The sequence below is a fragment of the Augochlora pura genome, chromosome 1 (assembly GCF_028453695.1).
Source record: "Augochlora pura isolate Apur16 chromosome 1, APUR_v2.2.1, whole genome shotgun sequence".
In the NCBI taxonomy this organism is placed as follows: domain Eukaryota; kingdom Metazoa; phylum Arthropoda; class Insecta; order Hymenoptera; family Halictidae; genus Augochlora; species Augochlora pura.
This window is the reverse complement of record NC_135772.1, coordinates 8,596,745-8,615,450: the sequence shown is the minus strand read 5'-3', so window position 1 is coordinate 8,615,450 and position 18,706 is coordinate 8,596,745. Positions and strand designations below refer to the sequence as shown.

The 18,706-nt window shown below is 38.7% G+C and overlaps 1 protein-coding gene across 1 annotated transcript in view; it reads left to right on the top strand.

Moving 5' to 3' along the window:
• The window catches only part of LOC144470617 (uncharacterized), a 61,521-nt gene extending 43,095 nt beyond the window's left edge, over window positions 1-18,426 (top strand). The window contains exon 3 of the mRNA XM_078181982.1: window positions 18,244-18,426. Within this exon, the coding sequence (XP_078038108.1) occupies window positions 18,244-18,426 (183 nt within the window). The remainder of the gene's footprint in view (window positions 1-18,243) is intronic.
• Window positions 18,427-18,706: the final 280 nt, after the last annotated feature.

The window sequence follows — 18,706 nt, the reverse complement described above, 5'->3', positions numbered from 1 at the left end:
TTTACAAAAACACGGTAATGCAATAGAGGAAGGAAATGAAAGAAGGGTTTAAGCCAGCGTTGAACGGTGGGAGTGAAAAGGCCTTATTTGGTATTGAAACCGTTTTGAGACAATAGAAAGGTTTTCAATTGTCTGATGCTCAGAAGAAATTCGCTGAGAAATGTGTAGAACCGATTATTTCCACCAGCTCACCTATGGTAACGCTTCCGCGGAAGTAGGATAAACAGGGTTATCTTGAAATCACCAATTATTTCACCGTAATGTATTCATCGACGTGATTTCAGCGACATTGCTTATACATATATCGACACAGTGAAATCAATGACGACAAATGTTTATATCCAATCTCTTTTACTGATAAATGCTACTATCGACACTTCGTGTATAAGAAATGTTGTCGACAATGTATTAGAACAGCTATTAAACGGTCAACCATTTCAAAAGGGAAGAAGGAAGGGTGAAAGGAAGGAAGAAAGGAAGAAAGAATTAAGAAGTGCTACAAAATCGTTAAATTTATGCAGAAATAGATTTCCTTAAAACATTAGCATATAATATATTTTTATAATTCCATTTGTAACTAATGAAATAGTTAATAGTTCTTTCTTTCATGTACAATTAATATATAATTCATAATAATCAACTAATCAATGTTAAGGAATATATATTTTGTATATGGGTCGTTTAATATATGACAGTTAATAAAAATGTTGATTAATAAAGTACAATTATAAACATATCAATATTGTATCTGTTTCTATATTTCTTAACACAAAGTGTCAATAGCAATATTTATCGGTGAAATGAGAATCGATATAAACATGTGTCGGTGATTTCAACGTGTCGATATTGTATAAACAATGTCGTTGACATGCGGTAATGTTGAAATCGTGTCAATGAAAACATTGTCGGTGAGATAATTATCGATGATTTCATTCAAACGTGGTAAATGAGTTTCTCTTACCAGCAGAGATGGTTTCTTCCTATTATCCCAAGTTAACCGCAACACTGAATATCCGCGAATCGGGGGCTTGAGTTCGGCCGATTAAAAACAAACAACGCCACCTGACTCCTGTCAGTGCCCCGCTCCCCTGTGGTCGCTATTATCGGCTAGAAACACATCAGACATATATGCCTGTGCTTTGCGCGGGCGTGCATGTGTATTATTTATTCGACCGCGAGCGAGTAAAACGCGCGACGGCAGTCAGAAGGCATTGAACAGTCGTAGCAAATTCAAACAAACGTAAGAATTACAATATGCAAAAGCACTGGTTTATCCCTAAATCATTTTCATCAGATTCTTTTGATGAGCACATGATTATTTATAATTATTAATTACTAATTAGCATCTTGATTAACATTTCCTAGCATTATACATCAAACGTGCTGTACTACTCACATATTTTTAGTATTTATGTAGTATCATATAATTTTTTTAAACGGTTGTCTAGTATGATACAATTATATAATTAGTTTGTCATAAATGTTAGATACTACAAAGCAATTAATTGAAAATTCTATGCTCGTGCATTTTTATTCTCATTTTCGTAGGTTTCCAATATATCATGTAGCAATTTCAAAAACATATGAACTAGCTAATAAATATACATATATTAATAATGTATATATAATGTAAAAATATGGTAAATATAAAATAAAAATAATGCTAACTGAGAACCTGAAAGTAATATCGGGAAACGAGAAAATGAAACACTACGCACAAACCAAACGATGCTGGAGGCAAGGGAAATCGGTCGCTAGTTCCACGCAGCCTCTTCTATTTTGTTTTCCTTCTAGACTTTTGATTATTATTGGCTAAGTTACGCGCTGGGCAAGAGACGTGGTTAGGTAGAGCGGGTAATGCCCCTCGCGTCGATTAGTTTATTGGTTTTCTCGTTTGCCAATAAAAGTGGGTTTCGGGAGGTCGTAGAAAAGCGGGAACTACGGGCGTGCAGGTCAGGCGGAGCGAATGGGATACACTCCTCTTGCCTCTCAGCCGAAACGATGGACTTTTTAACAACGAACAGCGTATAGAGTAACCTCACCAATAAACTAATCCTTAAACATGTTTTTTAAAATAATCATTCGGAAATAATTGTCTAATCCTCTTGAATGATATTATGTTGGTTGTACATTATTTAATTCTAGTTCTGTATTAGGCTTTCTCTAAACTTTTCCTCTTCCGTCACATTCAAAAATATTAAATAAGATAATAAAAAGTTTATTGCAAAATTTTACATGCATCCCTTGATTTCAACAGATTTCTCTTACCCTAAGTCTACCTCATTCTTGGGTGCGACAGAAGGAGGGGGCTGCGCTCCGGCTTTCAGCCGCGTTCGAAGTAACAAACAAGGATTTTATGAATTTTCTAGTAATTTCAAAAATTTCACAAATGTTATTAATGGAAAAATCACCCATTCAGTTGTAAATATTGTAATCCAAAACTTCTAATCCAGAAGTTGTAATCGACGTATGTTAAACAGCACAGATTACGCTAGCGTTCACTTTCACTGCACTATCATTAAATACTTATCACTAATAATTCAATAACAATTATGGATGATAATAATTATTCCTGTTTTAATACGTCTGTCCTGTCGACTCCTAGAAGGAACTGCGGGATACTGCACGATGGCCAGCAATACTTCGGTTTCGTAGAAACGAATTTCAACTGTTTCAGAAAAAGTTACTCCGAATGACCTCAGGAATCCCTCATGTCCCGGAATTACAATAACTTTGATACACCCTGTATAGTAAACATTAATCGTTAAAGCATTAGAATTGTTTGTTCGACTACTTAAAGTTTCGACACGCAAGCATTACGCCTCGTACAAGGTACTATTAATCTCTCGTTTACGTCGATTTAAATACAAAAACGGAAACATTGGGAAACTGTATAGATAACATGTGACGTTACCTCGTGCACGATCACTGCGTTTGCAGTTACCGAAAACCAGGAGTGGAGAGCAACACGTAAAGTGGGTAACGCGTGTTCGGCTAAGCGAAACATAATTTTTAGTTTCTGGTCATGATTGAATGTGTGCCATTTTTCGCGAATTCCTTGTCGACCATCGTTAACCCTCGTACGTCGAATGCAGGATCATTTTAAGCACCCTGTTCGAAGGCAGTGGTGTCAACACCACAACACAAATTTTATTATAACACAAAATGATTCTGCAAAAATTATTGCTCCGGTGAACAACGTCTTCCGTGAGCGAATTTTTGTTAGCAATCGCCATTTTTGCACCGTTTTCTCTTTGTTATTTCATATTGCGCAGTGTACGCGTGCGTGTATTGATTTATCATCGCGTGAGCAAGAATTTGTATTGCTTCTCTTCGTACCTGTACATTTAACACATTGTTGACCGACACTTTTACGCTGAATCTATCTCCTATCACCGGCTATTATTTCGTAATTCAATGTGGAAGTGAAACATTATAAATAGCCTTCAATAAACTTTATTTATACATAATGAATTGAAATGAAATTTTGGACATGTCCTTTATATAACTTTTAATATTTTCGTTTTGTATGATATGCTCTATAGCAATCACCTACGTGTAATGGTACACAATTAAACTGTTATAAACAGTACAAAACTAAAATTGTTATAAAATCTGAATATCTCGAAAAATAATTTTTTTTAAATAAAAGGGACACGTCTAAACAAGATGAACAAAACTTTTGCAATATTCTATATTGAACTGGGTTTCATGAGTTGAAATAGCTAATGCAGGGCAAACATGAGTTAACTCGTGACCGGTCAACAACGTTTGGGAACGAAAACACGACTTAACTCATGATCGGTCAACAATGTGTTAATTTTTGTTCGTCTTTTATTACTTTTGTATCTTCTTTTGTTGAGTATATATTTAGACTGCTATTTCATCGAAATCCCACCTTCCTTAACCAAATACCATACATTCTAACGAATCTCTCGCTAAAAAGGGATTCCTAGTGCAACTCTAATAATAAACGGATAAACAATAACTGCAAATACAAGTTTGGATACCACAGAACCAGTATAGAATTGTTTCAGAATTGATGCAAAGTCGAAGCGGAACGGACACGGAATTGATACAGAACCCAAACAGAACCAATGTTGCAGTATTAACCGTATACATGCAGTACATTAATCGCACCCGAGATCGATATCATTCGGACATTTTTCCTCTCGCAAGGATGCGGTCATTTTGGTTATACGTAACTATTAGGTTGTCCCATAACTTTCTTCCGCGCTACGCTATGAGTGACTCTAAGTGACTGTATTTATATAAACATGCAGGCTTATCTCTTAGCCGTTTATGGCATCGGTTTCAGTCGTCCCAGAGCTCTTTCAAAGTACGTTTCGTTGGTGACAAAGTGTCTTTTACAATTTTTTCTGTACCGTTCAATATGGAAAGCCAAAGGAAGCATTTGCGACATGTTATGCTTCGTTGCTTTAAAAGAGGCAATAGTGCAAAGGAAACTGCAGACGAGATTTGCACCGTTTACGGGAGTAGTACTACGACTATTAGGACCATCCGCGATTGGTTTAAAAAAATTAAAGCTGGCAATTTCGAGTTGTAAGATGAAGACCGCAACGGCCGCCCAGCAACGACGGATACGGACATTATCAAGACTGTGCTCACTGAAAATCCGCGATATAGTGTGCGTGAGATAGTGGGTGCCACTAATATTCCCAAGACAACGGTACATAATCATTTAATCAAGATGGGATATGCGAAACGATATGAAGTTTGGGTTCCACACCTATTGACGGAGACCGGCCTTATGAACCGCGTCTCTACGTGCGATTTGTTTCTGCAGCGACACGAAAGGGATCATTTCTTAAAGAGGCTTGTCACTGGAAACAAAACTTGGATTTTATAACAAATTGTGCATCGAAAACGCACTTGGTCTAAGGAAAAGAGACCTTCAACTGTTGCGAAGCCTGGACTTTATCCGAAGAAGGTTCTTTTGTGCATTTGGTGGGACTGGAAAGGTGTAGTGTACTACGAGCTCCTTCCTCAAGGTGATAGGATCAATGCTGACAAATATTGCAATCAACGGGATCAATTAATAAGCCGCCATAGCAGAAAAACGGCCAGAATTGGCGAACCGACGAGGCGTCGTTTTCCATCACGACAACACAAGACCGGATGTTGCGTTGGCCGTAATGCAAAAATTATTACAGTTTGATTGGGACGTTCTACCTCATCCTCCGTACTTCCCAGACCTTGCTCCATCCGATTATCACTTGTTCCTCTCCTTAAAAAGTTCTCTCCGTGGTAAATCTTTCAAATCCATAAGCGAAATGAATACGCACATAGAGGAATATCTTGCAAATGAGCTTCAACAATTTTGGAAAGAGGACATAATGAGGCTTCCTGAGAGATGGAAGAAGGTTATAGAACAGAACGGTTCATATATAACACAGTACATCCATCTTGAACAACAAATATCGTGTATTCATTTCTCATAAAAAAAATAGGAAGAAACTTATGGGCCACCTTAATATTTCATTTGTAATTTACGCATTGATAGTTATTTGTAGAAACTTTTGAATACGTGGGTTTTGAAGGTGCCGGAAGCGACGGGTGGAATGTTGCCACAGCGGAAGGGCTGAGGGCCTGTTGCTCGAGCTTTGTTTTCGACGAACAAATAAACGCGACCCTCGCTTGATACCGTCACCACGAATCGACGTTTTGCCCCGCCCTGCCCAACCCGTCCGCCCTATACCCGACCGAAAGGTTCGTTCCTCGTGCCAAGTCTCATCGTCTGCCTCCGGAAAAACGGGCCATGAAGAAGGGATTCCAATTTTCCCATATTTCGCAGCGCTCTTTCCTCGAGACTAATGAAAACTCGTGGCCTTATTTGATGATAAATGCTGTAAGGGTATGTGTGCCCGCCTTCCTACCGGCGAATCCGGTTCGAAGGCCTGTGTTCGTACCCTCTTCCTTCTGCACTCTCACTCTCTTCCTCCCCCCCCCCCCCCCCTTCAATCTTTCTCTCTCATTCTTTCTTCTCCTTTTTTCTCTCTGTTTCGCTCTCTTCGAGTTGAAACGTTGAGCCACGGAGAATCTGGCCGATATTGATTGCGTGGAAAGTTGTACGAGGTTTTTATTAAAACATAATTTGGGTATTTCGCGGACGTAGCCATCCAGGGAATCGTTCGATAAAACTTTCGCGGCATTCCTGTTTGGTGGTGTTCGAAATGTTGGCACGATCGAACTTTAACGTTTCGGAAATTAATCTACGATGTTGAGTGTTTATTTAGTTGCTGTTTAAGGGACATACTAATGACTTCCGTGACCTTATTAATTACTACAGTACACCTAAATGTAACTGACGTATGATGCTTTATATCGACGAACAGACTACATTTAAAGAAAAGATATAATAATAGTGGAAGGGGGGAGGGAATGTAGTGAATACATAACAAAAACCTTTCTAAAATGTCGAAAAAGTTCAACTTATACGTGTAAAAATAATTAGGTGTAGAAACAAAAAAATTCTTAAAGATCCTCGATATGTCATCATCCTAAATCCAGTGCCTCCTTTATCCGAGTCTCCTCATCTAAGCGAAATCTCGAAGGACCAGATATAATACTAGGATAACTCTTACTCCAATAAATCCGTTTAATGCGCAAAACGACGCTCTTATTCCAGCTCGACGGCCCGGTCGGCCACGGCCGCTGTCGTTCGAAGGGATTAAATATTGTCCCCTCAGCGAGGACCAAGCCTTCTTTTGTCTGGCATCGCGGTCCCGTTCATAGGCGTGCATTTCTCCGCTCCCTGCGACGACGACGACGACGACGTGCCTTTTGTTTTCCCCATCTCGAGGCCCGATCCGAATGTCTTCGTTTTCTCGCCTTTTATGCCTTCGTCTTACTCTGCGCCACCTCCCCTTTCTCGGCCGTTTTTACTTACCACTTTCCATCTTTACCTCGTTGCGACTTCCCGCGGCACTTCTCCTCTTTTCGCCGTGGAAAGGAAAAACAGGCAGGAAGCTCGCCCACAAGAAAGCTCGTGTGATGCCAGTCTAGCAACCGAGCTTTCTCCCGGACAGCCTTCAGAGACAACCGAAGCTCGCCGGTTTTCGTTTGACCGATAACCAACGCTGAAAGCCTTGCCCGTCGCTCTTCCTGCTCGATTCATCACTTTTTTGCGCGCATCGATGTCAAACGGCTTGTCTACATCCCAACGAAGTCCCTGTATTTTTCTGTTTTCCTATTTTTTTTTATCTTTTTCATCCCTCCTTCTACACCTTTGTCTTGGCCCGCGCGCCGGTTTCATTCTGGTTGTCCCGCGTCATGATTATGATGAATGACCGTGTACTACTACGTGGGTGTCGACCGGCTCTTGTGCGACGTGCGACACAGATCTCGGGAGTATTCAATTAAGCCAGCGACCACTAATTCACTTTCGAATGAGAAACGCGCCGGAGAATGGTTTTCTAATTGGACCACTGAAATTTTTAGTATTGCAGTGTAGGTCGACGCGAAATTGCTACACAGTATAATATACAGTGGATTTTGTTATCGTTCAATTTGATTTTTCTTGTCGTCTACAAATGTTCGTTACTATTTGCTTTCTTTTTTTTAATTTGCACGAATGCTTTGTTGGAACATATTGCGTTTATCATACCACAATTTTATAGATGATAATCACGTCACTCTCATATTGCAGTGAATCGTTTTTTTAATGAAATCATATAATTTTCTTTTGTATTTTCTTTGACATTAAGACATCTTCGTCGAAAATTGATTAGGTTGGAAGTTACGATTTTTGTTAGGGATTAAATCAGTATACTTCACTAGATGAAAACTAGTACGAAATACAGGGTGTCCCAAAAATCACTCGCAATCTGGAAGCGAGGAGTGCGCGATGTCATTTGAAGTAACTTTTTCCTTAGCGCGAATGCAATCCTAAGCTTTGTTTACGAGTTATTAACGACAAAGAGTGACCAATGAGGGAGGAGATGAGCCGGCACGAGGCGGACGAGCCAACGAGCGCCCAGTTTTGACATTCTGCATAAACAGCTGCCCACGAGCGAATCGCAATAAGACCAAGGCCGAATTAACCCTTTGCACTCAACTGGTGACTCTAAGACACCACTGAAATTGTTAATTTTAATGTAATAATTATTTAATGTAATTTTTTGTAAAATTTTTATAACAATAAGGTTTAGATTTAAAAAATTGTTGAGTAGTAGAACTGTTGCTATGAGTTACAAGAAACAATTTCATGTGTATAAAATACATTTTGTTATATAAAATGGAAATACTATGAGCCAGGGAAATTATTTCACATTTATAGTCAAAATGGCATAGAGTGCAAAGAGTTACAGTTTTCGAGCCCTGTTACATGAAGCTACTCTGCATGCAAGGACACTGGATGGGGGTCTTTTAAAATATTTGAATGTTTTCTGAGACATAATAATTTTTTAAAAAATTTTTTACCAAATAAAAAATTTACTTGGTCAGATAAAGAAGTTGAGAAACATCACTTTCTGATTGTCTTATCCTACTAACCATTTGCAATTTTGACAAAAATTTCTTTAAAAAATCTCTATACTACGTTCAACAAGAACTGGTAAAATTGTAAACAGGACGTTTACGTGATCAGTGCTGCGATTGCAGCTGAGTGGCTGTCGGCGATGTTCAGAAACGAATTTTAATAACTGTAAAATATACGTACGCATATTTTTCCAGTAAAATAAAACTGATATACGGTGGCCAGTAGCAGCTTTCTAAATATTAATTTCTTCCGAATATGACAAAATTAGACCAATTAATTAGAAACTGTGATCGGCGAGTGGACGCGTATCGAAGAAAATAATGTTGGTCCATGACGCAAAATAAAATCAGGCTGAAATGCTACTGGTGCATGTCATAAAGAATAAATTGCGAATTCCTGACAACGTTCCCTCTAGAATTCTTATAATCTTCTGTCACGAGACACTATCACTATAAACTTTTTTTTTCGTGCCATTGCTGCTATTGAATTCCGAGCACGCGCCACAGGCCCCGCGTATTCGCGAAGCTTTAGTTGGAATATGTGGTTATAGTTCTCGAGGTTAACAAAAAGAACGGAGATCATAGGCAAATACGCATTAGACTACGTTGAACAAAACTGCATTGATGTGTCGAGCTTAATCTGCTTCGCGCGTGCAAAGGATATTTTTAACGAGATTAGAATCGTGTGGCAGATTATTGTTCCTTGTTTCACGAACTCGACGACTAATGGAAAATGCAGTAGCTACCGATAGGAGGTTTGTCGTATCGACACGTGGAAATGGTCTCTCGCACAGGCCATTTTCGTGCGGAGCAGAGTAATTCTAGATGGCTCGCAGCGATACAGCCGGATAACCGAATTGTTTCATGTTCACCTCGCGAATGTCCCCTGAAAGGCAAGTAATCGCGAAAACATCCAACATTCCGGGGGGGAAACGATCTTGGAGCCATTCCTGGGAACAGAGTTTCTCAAGAAAAATGGTGAGTTGCGTTTAATGAGATCGTACCATTTTGGACTTTACTTTTGAAATTTACCGCAAAGTTTACCAGGAACCGTTTTTAGTTGTCCAACTTGTATTCCTGTTGTATTCGGATCAGTCACCTACGCTTGTTAGTCTGCGTTTTAGTATTAAATTCTATATAATTAATGAACTGTGACTGTTAGTTCAGACGGCTTAACATTAAGAATGTAGAAAAACTTGTAAGTATTAACCCCTTGCCATATCATTTTCTTCATAGTTACAATGGTAAATGCCTTTTCAATTGTAATTGTTTCTTAGGAGAAAGAGGAAATTTATATTTATTGTATTAGATTGTAAAGTATGAAATGGAGCAAAGTTCATGTTATTTATTTCAATTGCACATAACCTCATTTGGACGTCGTATTTTGGAATAATTTGTTTTTCGTATGGAAGGTGCATCTTTACCTTTTTCGAACGCATATTTCAGTTTGAAAAATTTGCAATTTTTTTTGTATAGGCGATTAAGTGAGACGATGGAAATCATCGAAATTCGTGTGTGATAAAGTATGAGTTTCTTCGTGGAGACACAACACAGCAGGCAGTCGCCAATATCAATAGTGTGTTTGGCATTCAAGTGGCTACAAACGCGACTGTAGCCCGTTGGTTTAAGAAATTTCGTTCGAGAGATTTCGACCAGTCTAATGAACCACGTGGTCGACCCAAGACTCAGGTGGATAATGACGTCCCGAAGCCACTGTGGAGCGAATTCCAGCCAAAGTGCACGTGAATTATCATTAATGTACAATGTACCAAAGCAAACAATCTTGATTCATTTGGCACAAATCGGTAAAGTGAAAAAAATGGACAAGTGAATACCGCATGAATTGACTGATGCACAGAAGGAACGAAGACTCGACCCATGTTTTTTTCTTCTTTCTCGCAGCAAAGCCGAACCACTTCTCAATCAAATCGTTACGTGCGATGAAAAATCGATCATGTACGATAATCTTAAGCGTTCATCGCAATGGTTGGGTAAAGATGAACCACCAAAACACTGTCCGAAACGAGACATCCACCAGAAGAAGCTGATGGTCACTGTTTGGTGGTCTGGCTCAGGTGTCATCCACCATAGCTTTATGGAACCTGGCCAATCGATCACGGCGGATGTCTACTGTTATCAACTAGACGAAATAATGAGAAATCTTGCGATTAAGCAGCCAAAATTAGTTAATCGGATGACTCCAATTGTCCTGCGCGACAACGTTCGACCACATGCCGCACGAATGACCGTGTCAAAGCTACAGGAGTTGAAGTTGGAAACTCTCCGTCACCCACCGTATTCGTCAGACTTTACCCCTACTGAGTATCATTTCTTTCAAAATTTAAGCAACTTTTTATCTGAAAAAAATTTAATTCGGCACCGGCTGCCAAAACGGCGTTTCAAGAGATCATCGACTCCTGTGATCCAGGCTTCTACAGCAAAGGAATAAATGAGTTACCTCTAAAATGGCAAAAGTGTATCGATAATATGGGTGCACACTTTGATTAAAAATAACAAGCTTTCATCGGAAAACAATCGAATTCAATTATGTGCATTTTTTCCTCCATTTCATACTTGACAACCTAATATGTCTACGTTTACTAGAACGATTAAATATTGATCACAAGAGGGCAGAATTTTATTCCGACTTAAAAGGACAGAATAACAATTATATTTAACAAGATATTAATAGAAATCTCTATCACGAGTCTGACTCGTTAAAGTACGGCAACGGGTTAATATTCATCATAAAACTGCCTCACTGTATGTGAAGATTTTTCACTAAAGATCTAAGCAATGCAAACATGCCACAATTTATCTGTTCAATAGATGCACAGTGGTCAAAAACTTTCCCTATCCGATTATTACGATAGCTTACATATGGCAAGCATGCTTGAAGCTGGATTGACTACAGAAAATCGTTCACGATCTGAGAGAGCTTTTGGTATAAAGTTTTAACCATAGTTCGGAGACCGAATAGTACAGCGGAATTCTGAATAATACAGGTTTGAAGACAAACAACTGAGATCTTCGGAGTTCTGCAATCACTGGAATCTTCATCCCTCAATGTCTTCTGCTCATCCTTAATTCGCGATCGTGTTACATTCAATGCATTACAGGCATTCCTCAGACTCTAGTTGGTAATTCTTAAACAAATTTACATAGGAAGGTAGAGGAAACAAATATTTGTTAACTAATTAATGCATTCACTTCATACTGATTTGTGAAACAATGCAAACTTCGTTATAAACTGTTAAGCTCCATCAATTTTCAATAATTATTTGTAAAATGTCATCAAATTCTTAAATTAAGTATGTATTTTATTGTAGATAATAAATAATGATAATAATAACAATGTAATTTATTATACAAATAAATGAATTTAGTTTGCAGAAGGCTGAATATCATTTTCGAAGGAATGAATAAGATACGCAAAAGGGTTAATAATCGCATAACTGATACATGAGGCATTGCTTGTATTGCCTATACTAACTAAGGTGCTGATCACTGTTATTTGTTAAAGTGTTGTAGATTATTCTAAGTTGTGTTCACCGTGGGGTAATTTATTTGAGAAAAATTTGATCTACCGTGACGTTTATATAATTTGCGATATGAATATGATATAAATACAGATAATATAAAGCGAATAACACTTATACACCACGAATGTAAAGTATTAAAAATAACATCTAAAGTAAATATTTCTTTTATTATACTTTTTCATTTTAGTGAGCTCCGAAAGGGTACCGAAGAAACCCCTTGTTTATCATTCGAATCGGCTACAGGAGGAAAATGGTGGGGCACGATCTCGATCGCGACCTGTCTCGCGCAGAACGACGCTTGCGGCAGAGGTCGCGATTTCTTTCTTGCACCCCCCCCCCCCCCCCCCCCCTTTCCGTCGCGCCATCCGCGTGCTGCGCCGCGCTGGTCCCGTTTTCTTTTTATTTCGTCGGGGTACCCAGTGATTAGTCGAAGTAGCAAGCAGCCGCGCCGTACACGAGAATGGAAAGTTATGGACGCGGAAAGAGTGCGCGGGGGGAAGGGTGGTGGGGGAGGGGGGTGGGGGCTGGCGGTAGTGCTGGGTGATGAACTCTGAGAGGAACACAAACACAAAAGGCGGTGCACGATGCCCGAGTCGTGCCCCCGGCGTCCATCCTCTTTGTTTCACGGTCGTGCCGTCAGGCAAACGGAAATAGAGAAAAGTCTAAACGAGTATCGTAAGGAAATGGATGGATAAATGATGGCCAAGTCGGCAAGATGCCCGCCCCACCTAGAACACCTAGTATAAAACGCTGGATCGGTCTCTGTCTTATTGCAACCACGTCAAGTAAACACCTGTGGTTTCTCACTGCCTTAGTCGTCAATAGACAATACAGCATTGTCAGGAACTCCGAGATACATAGGTACTCAGTCCGTGTTCAATTAAAACGACGTTCAGCAGCTTCAATAGGAAAATTCTGAAATATCTCATAAAGGACGAAATAATTTCACGTCTTTCTCGTATTCCGAGGGAGGAGGTACCATTACTTGAATCCAGATTTATAATAGAGAACACGTTTCTCGCCTCAGTGTCAACACTTTTGATTGTGATAAATTTGAACACTATTGTTAAAGGAATTATTAACATTTTATTGTAATTTCTGTATTTAATATGATTAGTTGTTCAATCAGCTGTGCAACTAGTTTATACTATATTTTCTAAAGTATTATCTCTAAAAATTATGAATTAACTTCATAAAACCATAAGAAGTCATGATGGCATTTTGGGCTTTGCTAACTTTTATCATTCATTCCAAAAAAAAATCAAATAGAAATATTAGAAAATAAAATTCACTATATTATAATATTTGGAAACTACACTATAAGTTGTTCCTTATACAACGTCATTACGAAATCGATGCTGCAACCAAAATCACTTAATTTAAATGACCGATTTCACATTTCATGTTTTAAAATTACTGGAAAAGACTTTTTCATAAAAAATGATGACTAGAGTAACATTACCGTAGTATACAAATATACGGGAGAATTAGGTCTACAGGAAAGTTCTGTCTGCGAAGTAAAGGAATATAATCAATTTTTCATACATTTAATCATGTTTATTATACAATTTAATTTCGTTACCTATGACCTCTAGTTAGCGTGATGGCAATTTGTAAATATCATTCCTGAAAAATATATGTCTCAAATGAGCGTATGCATAGTTATTAACCCTTTTAGCATCGAGCGAAAGGAGCGTGCCTAAGCGAAGAATACCAGGCCAAATCGACGAATTTGCAGAGGTTTGCGAAAATGCTCGTAAAAACCAAAGTAGGAGTGATATTTACAAAATTGAAAAAGCAGCATGTTGCGAAATAAATGGAGAATAAAACGATGCCAATTGTGTTTCGATATTTGTTGAAAATCATAAGAATAACATAAATATAAGACATCATGAAAATCGTACAAAGTGATTTCTCTTTTTCATACCGTAATTGCGCATAAAAAAACATCGTCATAGTTTTATATATATTATGTAATATGATGTGTAGGCATTGCATTTTGCAATCATTTATAATGAAATAGCTGGTATCAGAGAAACCATTCCGTGTCGGCGGATATCCGAGGGATATCCCGTGTCCCGTTTCTATTAGGTTGCTAAGAAATTAATGTCGATTTTCGAACTTTCGAACTTTGACGCATGTTTTGGGATAACAATTCACTTTTTTCTGTTTACCTTCCACTGTCATCTTACAGTGCAGATGTCGTGCTGCTTGCTGATAGGTATGCTTTTGTTTGTACTGTTAATTTGTGCTCACTTGAAGTTATTATCTTCGTAATGGATACCAAGCAAGTTCGTGTAATATTCGTTTGAAGAATTTATCAATTCCAGAACAACAGAATCTTACGCTACTGGAATTAACAAACTGTCAATTTATTGGCAAAAATGTGTAGATTTTAATGGATCTTATTTTGATTAAAAATACTTATTCCGATTTGTGATATGTCGATTTAAAGATATAGTTTGGAAACTGACATTATTTTCTTACCAACTTAATACCTCGTCACTCTAACGTAATACAGACCCTCGGCACTAATCAGCATAAGATATAACAAAAAGTTAACTGTAATAAACATTTTTTCACTTGTGCTGCATCGAATTTGAACCATTTTAACATTTTATAAAGCTATTTTGAAATATAATAAATATCTCTTGTGATGAGTATGATAAGGTTCCAACGGAGGCGCAACGATATATCGTCGTTGGTATTTCTGGCAAGTGCACCAAACGATGACATTGTCGTTCGGTGCTAAGAGGATTAAAACTCGATATAACACTATCCGACAGAACTATCTAATAAATACATACACTTATGCAAATATAATTTAAGTAATGTGTCCGTGTACGCCGATGATTCGGTAACACCACTCACGACAACTCGTGGTGGTAAACTTTGAACGTCATAGAAATTTTGTGGTTGGCTAACCGTGGTAGTTTCACTTCTTCTTAGACTGTGCATGAAATGCAACGCAACGAAGAACAAACAAATGCGTCGCGTCAACGCACCGATGCGGCGGGACGACAAAATCCGGACTATATTCCCCGAAATATCGGGGCACGACGAATTGGGTTCTTCTGGTGAAGCGAAAGACATCTCTCAGCGCCGGTTGCAGCCTCCCCAGAGCCTGCATACACGGTTGCACCTCTCCCCTCCCGTATCATCGAATAAGACGAGCCCCGAACAGACACGACCGCCGTCGCCCGTATTTCACGTCGAATAAACGCGCACGTCAACCCGCTGGAAACGAGTTATTTGCACAGCTTATAAATCTTCTCCATTGTGTCCGCTCGCATCCGAAGCGCGCATTCAACAAGGGGGCTGCACCCGAGGTGTTCGCGTTCGCGTATCCGTCTTGATCCGTCGCCGCGCTAATGCGGTTTCTCGCGACCTTTGATATCGATTGGCTATATGATTCGATTCACCGTTAATCCGATGCTGTTCTTCGACGTCGTTTATTTTCGTTTCAGGAACGCGTTTTCACGCGCGAGCCGCATCCGATGGCAAAGCTGCCAGCATTCGATTAACGGGAAATTGCTTCGAATCCTTCGGGACAAACGTCGGAACACTGGAGCGGTTACATATTCTTTTCGTTCTCTAGGGTAGCTCAACGTTATTAGCGACGTGTTTGGACATCCGACAGTGTTGATGCCGCATCGATATTAAATGGACGGAGATAATAGCGGCCCGGCTGGAGGGCAGGGCTCAGTTAGCAATAATACTTGTTTCTGGTAATTAGCTATATTAGATGATGATGTTCGCACCAAAGGGAAACCGTTGATTCAATGTGTTTACTACAGAAAGTCACGTAAGCGCTAAAGCAGAGCTCTTCAATATCATCACGGCGGGCAAGGGCAATGCTACGGACTAAGGGCAAAGCTACGGGCAAGCGTCTTAGCGAAGTGGGAATGTGAGAAAAGAAAAAGCGAAATGTTTTCCTACCACCTTCACATCCCACTTGCACGCATTGCCGTCATATACCGATGGTGGGGAGTGCCCATTCTATTTCATTCAATCTCCGCGTAACCTACAGCCAATCTCTGCCACCATTCTCAGCAAAATAACGCTTCCTCATTGGTAAATTCCACGAGGAACTAAGAAAGGGACACCGTTGCCCTTGGGAGTGCGGCCTAAAACCCGCCGACCGGCGTTTGCCGTGAAGTAAAATTCGTTGTCTGCCCGGGCAAGTATGTTTATTGTTTCACTTTAATTAATCGAAAAACGATGCAATTTTTTACCCGGAAAAAAGTCATTCTTTATTCTAATAATTAGCTCAAACTATGGTGTATTCGAATTTTCTGCTGACTGAAGTGAGTACTCAAAGTTCATTTAATATCAATTAACAATAAAACTATACAAATTATGTAAATAAAACTTATGTTTGTAGAATCTAAAGTAAGTGTTCTGACTTATTAAAAACCTATAAATTCATTAACTCAACAAGCAGTGAAGATACGGAGTAAAAATTTCTCAAATACGATGGTGTCCGAATATTAATGCGGCCCAATGTATGTTGAACAGATCTGCGTTAAGGTATCGACGTTGGTTCCAGTGATACGTGAAAATGTCTGGGGAGAAATGGGTTCGCTTCGGAAGGGCGAACTATTGACATGGAGATTTTTCTCTCAGATCAAATTTTCCAGTCCAAGGTTGCCGGCGTTATTGTGGGGTAAAGGAAAGGACAGATAAATCAGCGATAATTATATAATTAAAATATGTCAATGGTCCTGAAATATATTATCGGAGTTTTAACTCTGAACATCCATTCCAAAAACTCCTTTTTTATGCAATCACCGAATAATTTTCAGAGTACCCACAATGCGGCTAGATAATATACAGAGTGAGTGAGAAGTCATATTACAACCAACCAGGTGATAATTCGGCATGGAGAAAGAAGTTGACAAAAGGAGTAACATTTTTTCATTTAAGATTGCTTTTGTGTAAAAAGTGAAGTTAAATATCCGTCAGGATTGTATAGCTTGCAGTATGACAAGAAGTAGAATTAGTAAATAATGGTCAGACGCGCCAATTGATTCCTATCCACGGTATTATTTTTCTAACCTATCTTTTCTCGAAAAGGGAGCTTTTATTGAAAATATGCTATCCCTTTTCGATTTATCATTGTATGTAAAATCGTCCTCTGTTCCGTTATTCCACAATTTTTCACTTTGTACTGTTCGTATTCAATATTCAGCGAAGTTTCTTACAAAAGTAATTACAAAAACACATTCTTCGACGTTTACTTTTTGCACATATTATAACGCAAAATAGATAATCATTGCCTGCACAATTTGTTCAATGATTATTTAAAGGACGAGCTATTACATGCGTTTCGATTTTGCCCTTTACATAATTGTTATAGCTTAGTTCTAATGTAGATGTTATATTCCATTTAGAAGTTTCAGATTTTGTATCATGAAAAACAAGAGAGACATTTTACCTGAAATATTAGGTGACCTACTCTGTGTATTTATTGCAGTAAGCAGAAAATTCGAATACACCACGTTTTAAGATAATTATTTGAATAAAGAATGACTTTTTCCGAGGCAAAAAATTGTATCGTTTTTCTATTCATTAAGGTAAAACAGTAAACGTATTTGATGACATAAAACTGAATTTGCATATGGAAGCAGCGAAATGGCTTTGGTACACTGAAGCTCGTTAAAAGGAATTAATACGGTAAAATTTTAATTGCAAAGTATCCAGCAGATGGGTGCAACACAAAAGGGTCGGCTGTTAACCCAAGCTAAAAGTTTTACGTTAATTGTTTATCTTTTCACGAAAGGTTATGTATATATGTCGGTAAATCTACATAGAATATACTGTTCGTTCCATCTTCATTTATATACATTTTTTAGTTTATCCTTTTCTTCCAACAACAATATTAATGTACTTTATATTTTAGTGAACATCATTTTCAACATAAACACAATAATACATATACATATCAATCTTTTATAAAAAGAAAATTTTCACAATAGAAAGGTACATATTCCTACATATCTGTTTAATTAGTTGAAATTGAATGTGCAAACTATGCAGTGAACTATTCAAGCTCGGGAATGAAATATTCAAATTCCAAAGCAGCTTCGAAGACGCTCGAGGCCATTCGCGAAGCATTACATCAGTCTGCCCGTACACCTTGGAGCAACTTCTTTCTCCGATTGTTTCTGGACCTCTGTTTAAATGCTGCTTTCGGTTTAAGCGCTTGCCAGTCTCTTGGCCGTTGAAACGACCAAAGTATGAAAATTGTCACCAAGAGGATTCTTTCCGTTTCGAGTACAATTACTACGAAATGGACGTGTGTCTGCCGAAAGGAGTAGACGCTTTGGTTTACGCGACTGAAGCAAAAAGTGCGACAACAGAACAGAAGACGGCTGTCGACTGAAATCGACAGTTGTCATAGAGCGGCTCAACAGACTTAGTTACACCAGAGACAGCGTTAATAAACGGAGAAACCAGATGCAAATTGAATGTTTTGGCTCAAAGTGAAATCTCACCTCGGAGAATCACCGATGAGTAATAGACTCAAGTTACTGTAAACATTCGTTAGTCTGTTAAGCCTACGGTGCTCAAGTAACAGCGAACTGTTATGGCAGCTGTCTGTGCAATTAGAGAAACTGTGCAACCATAGCTGAAAATTATACTGTCCAGACCCTAGGATAGAG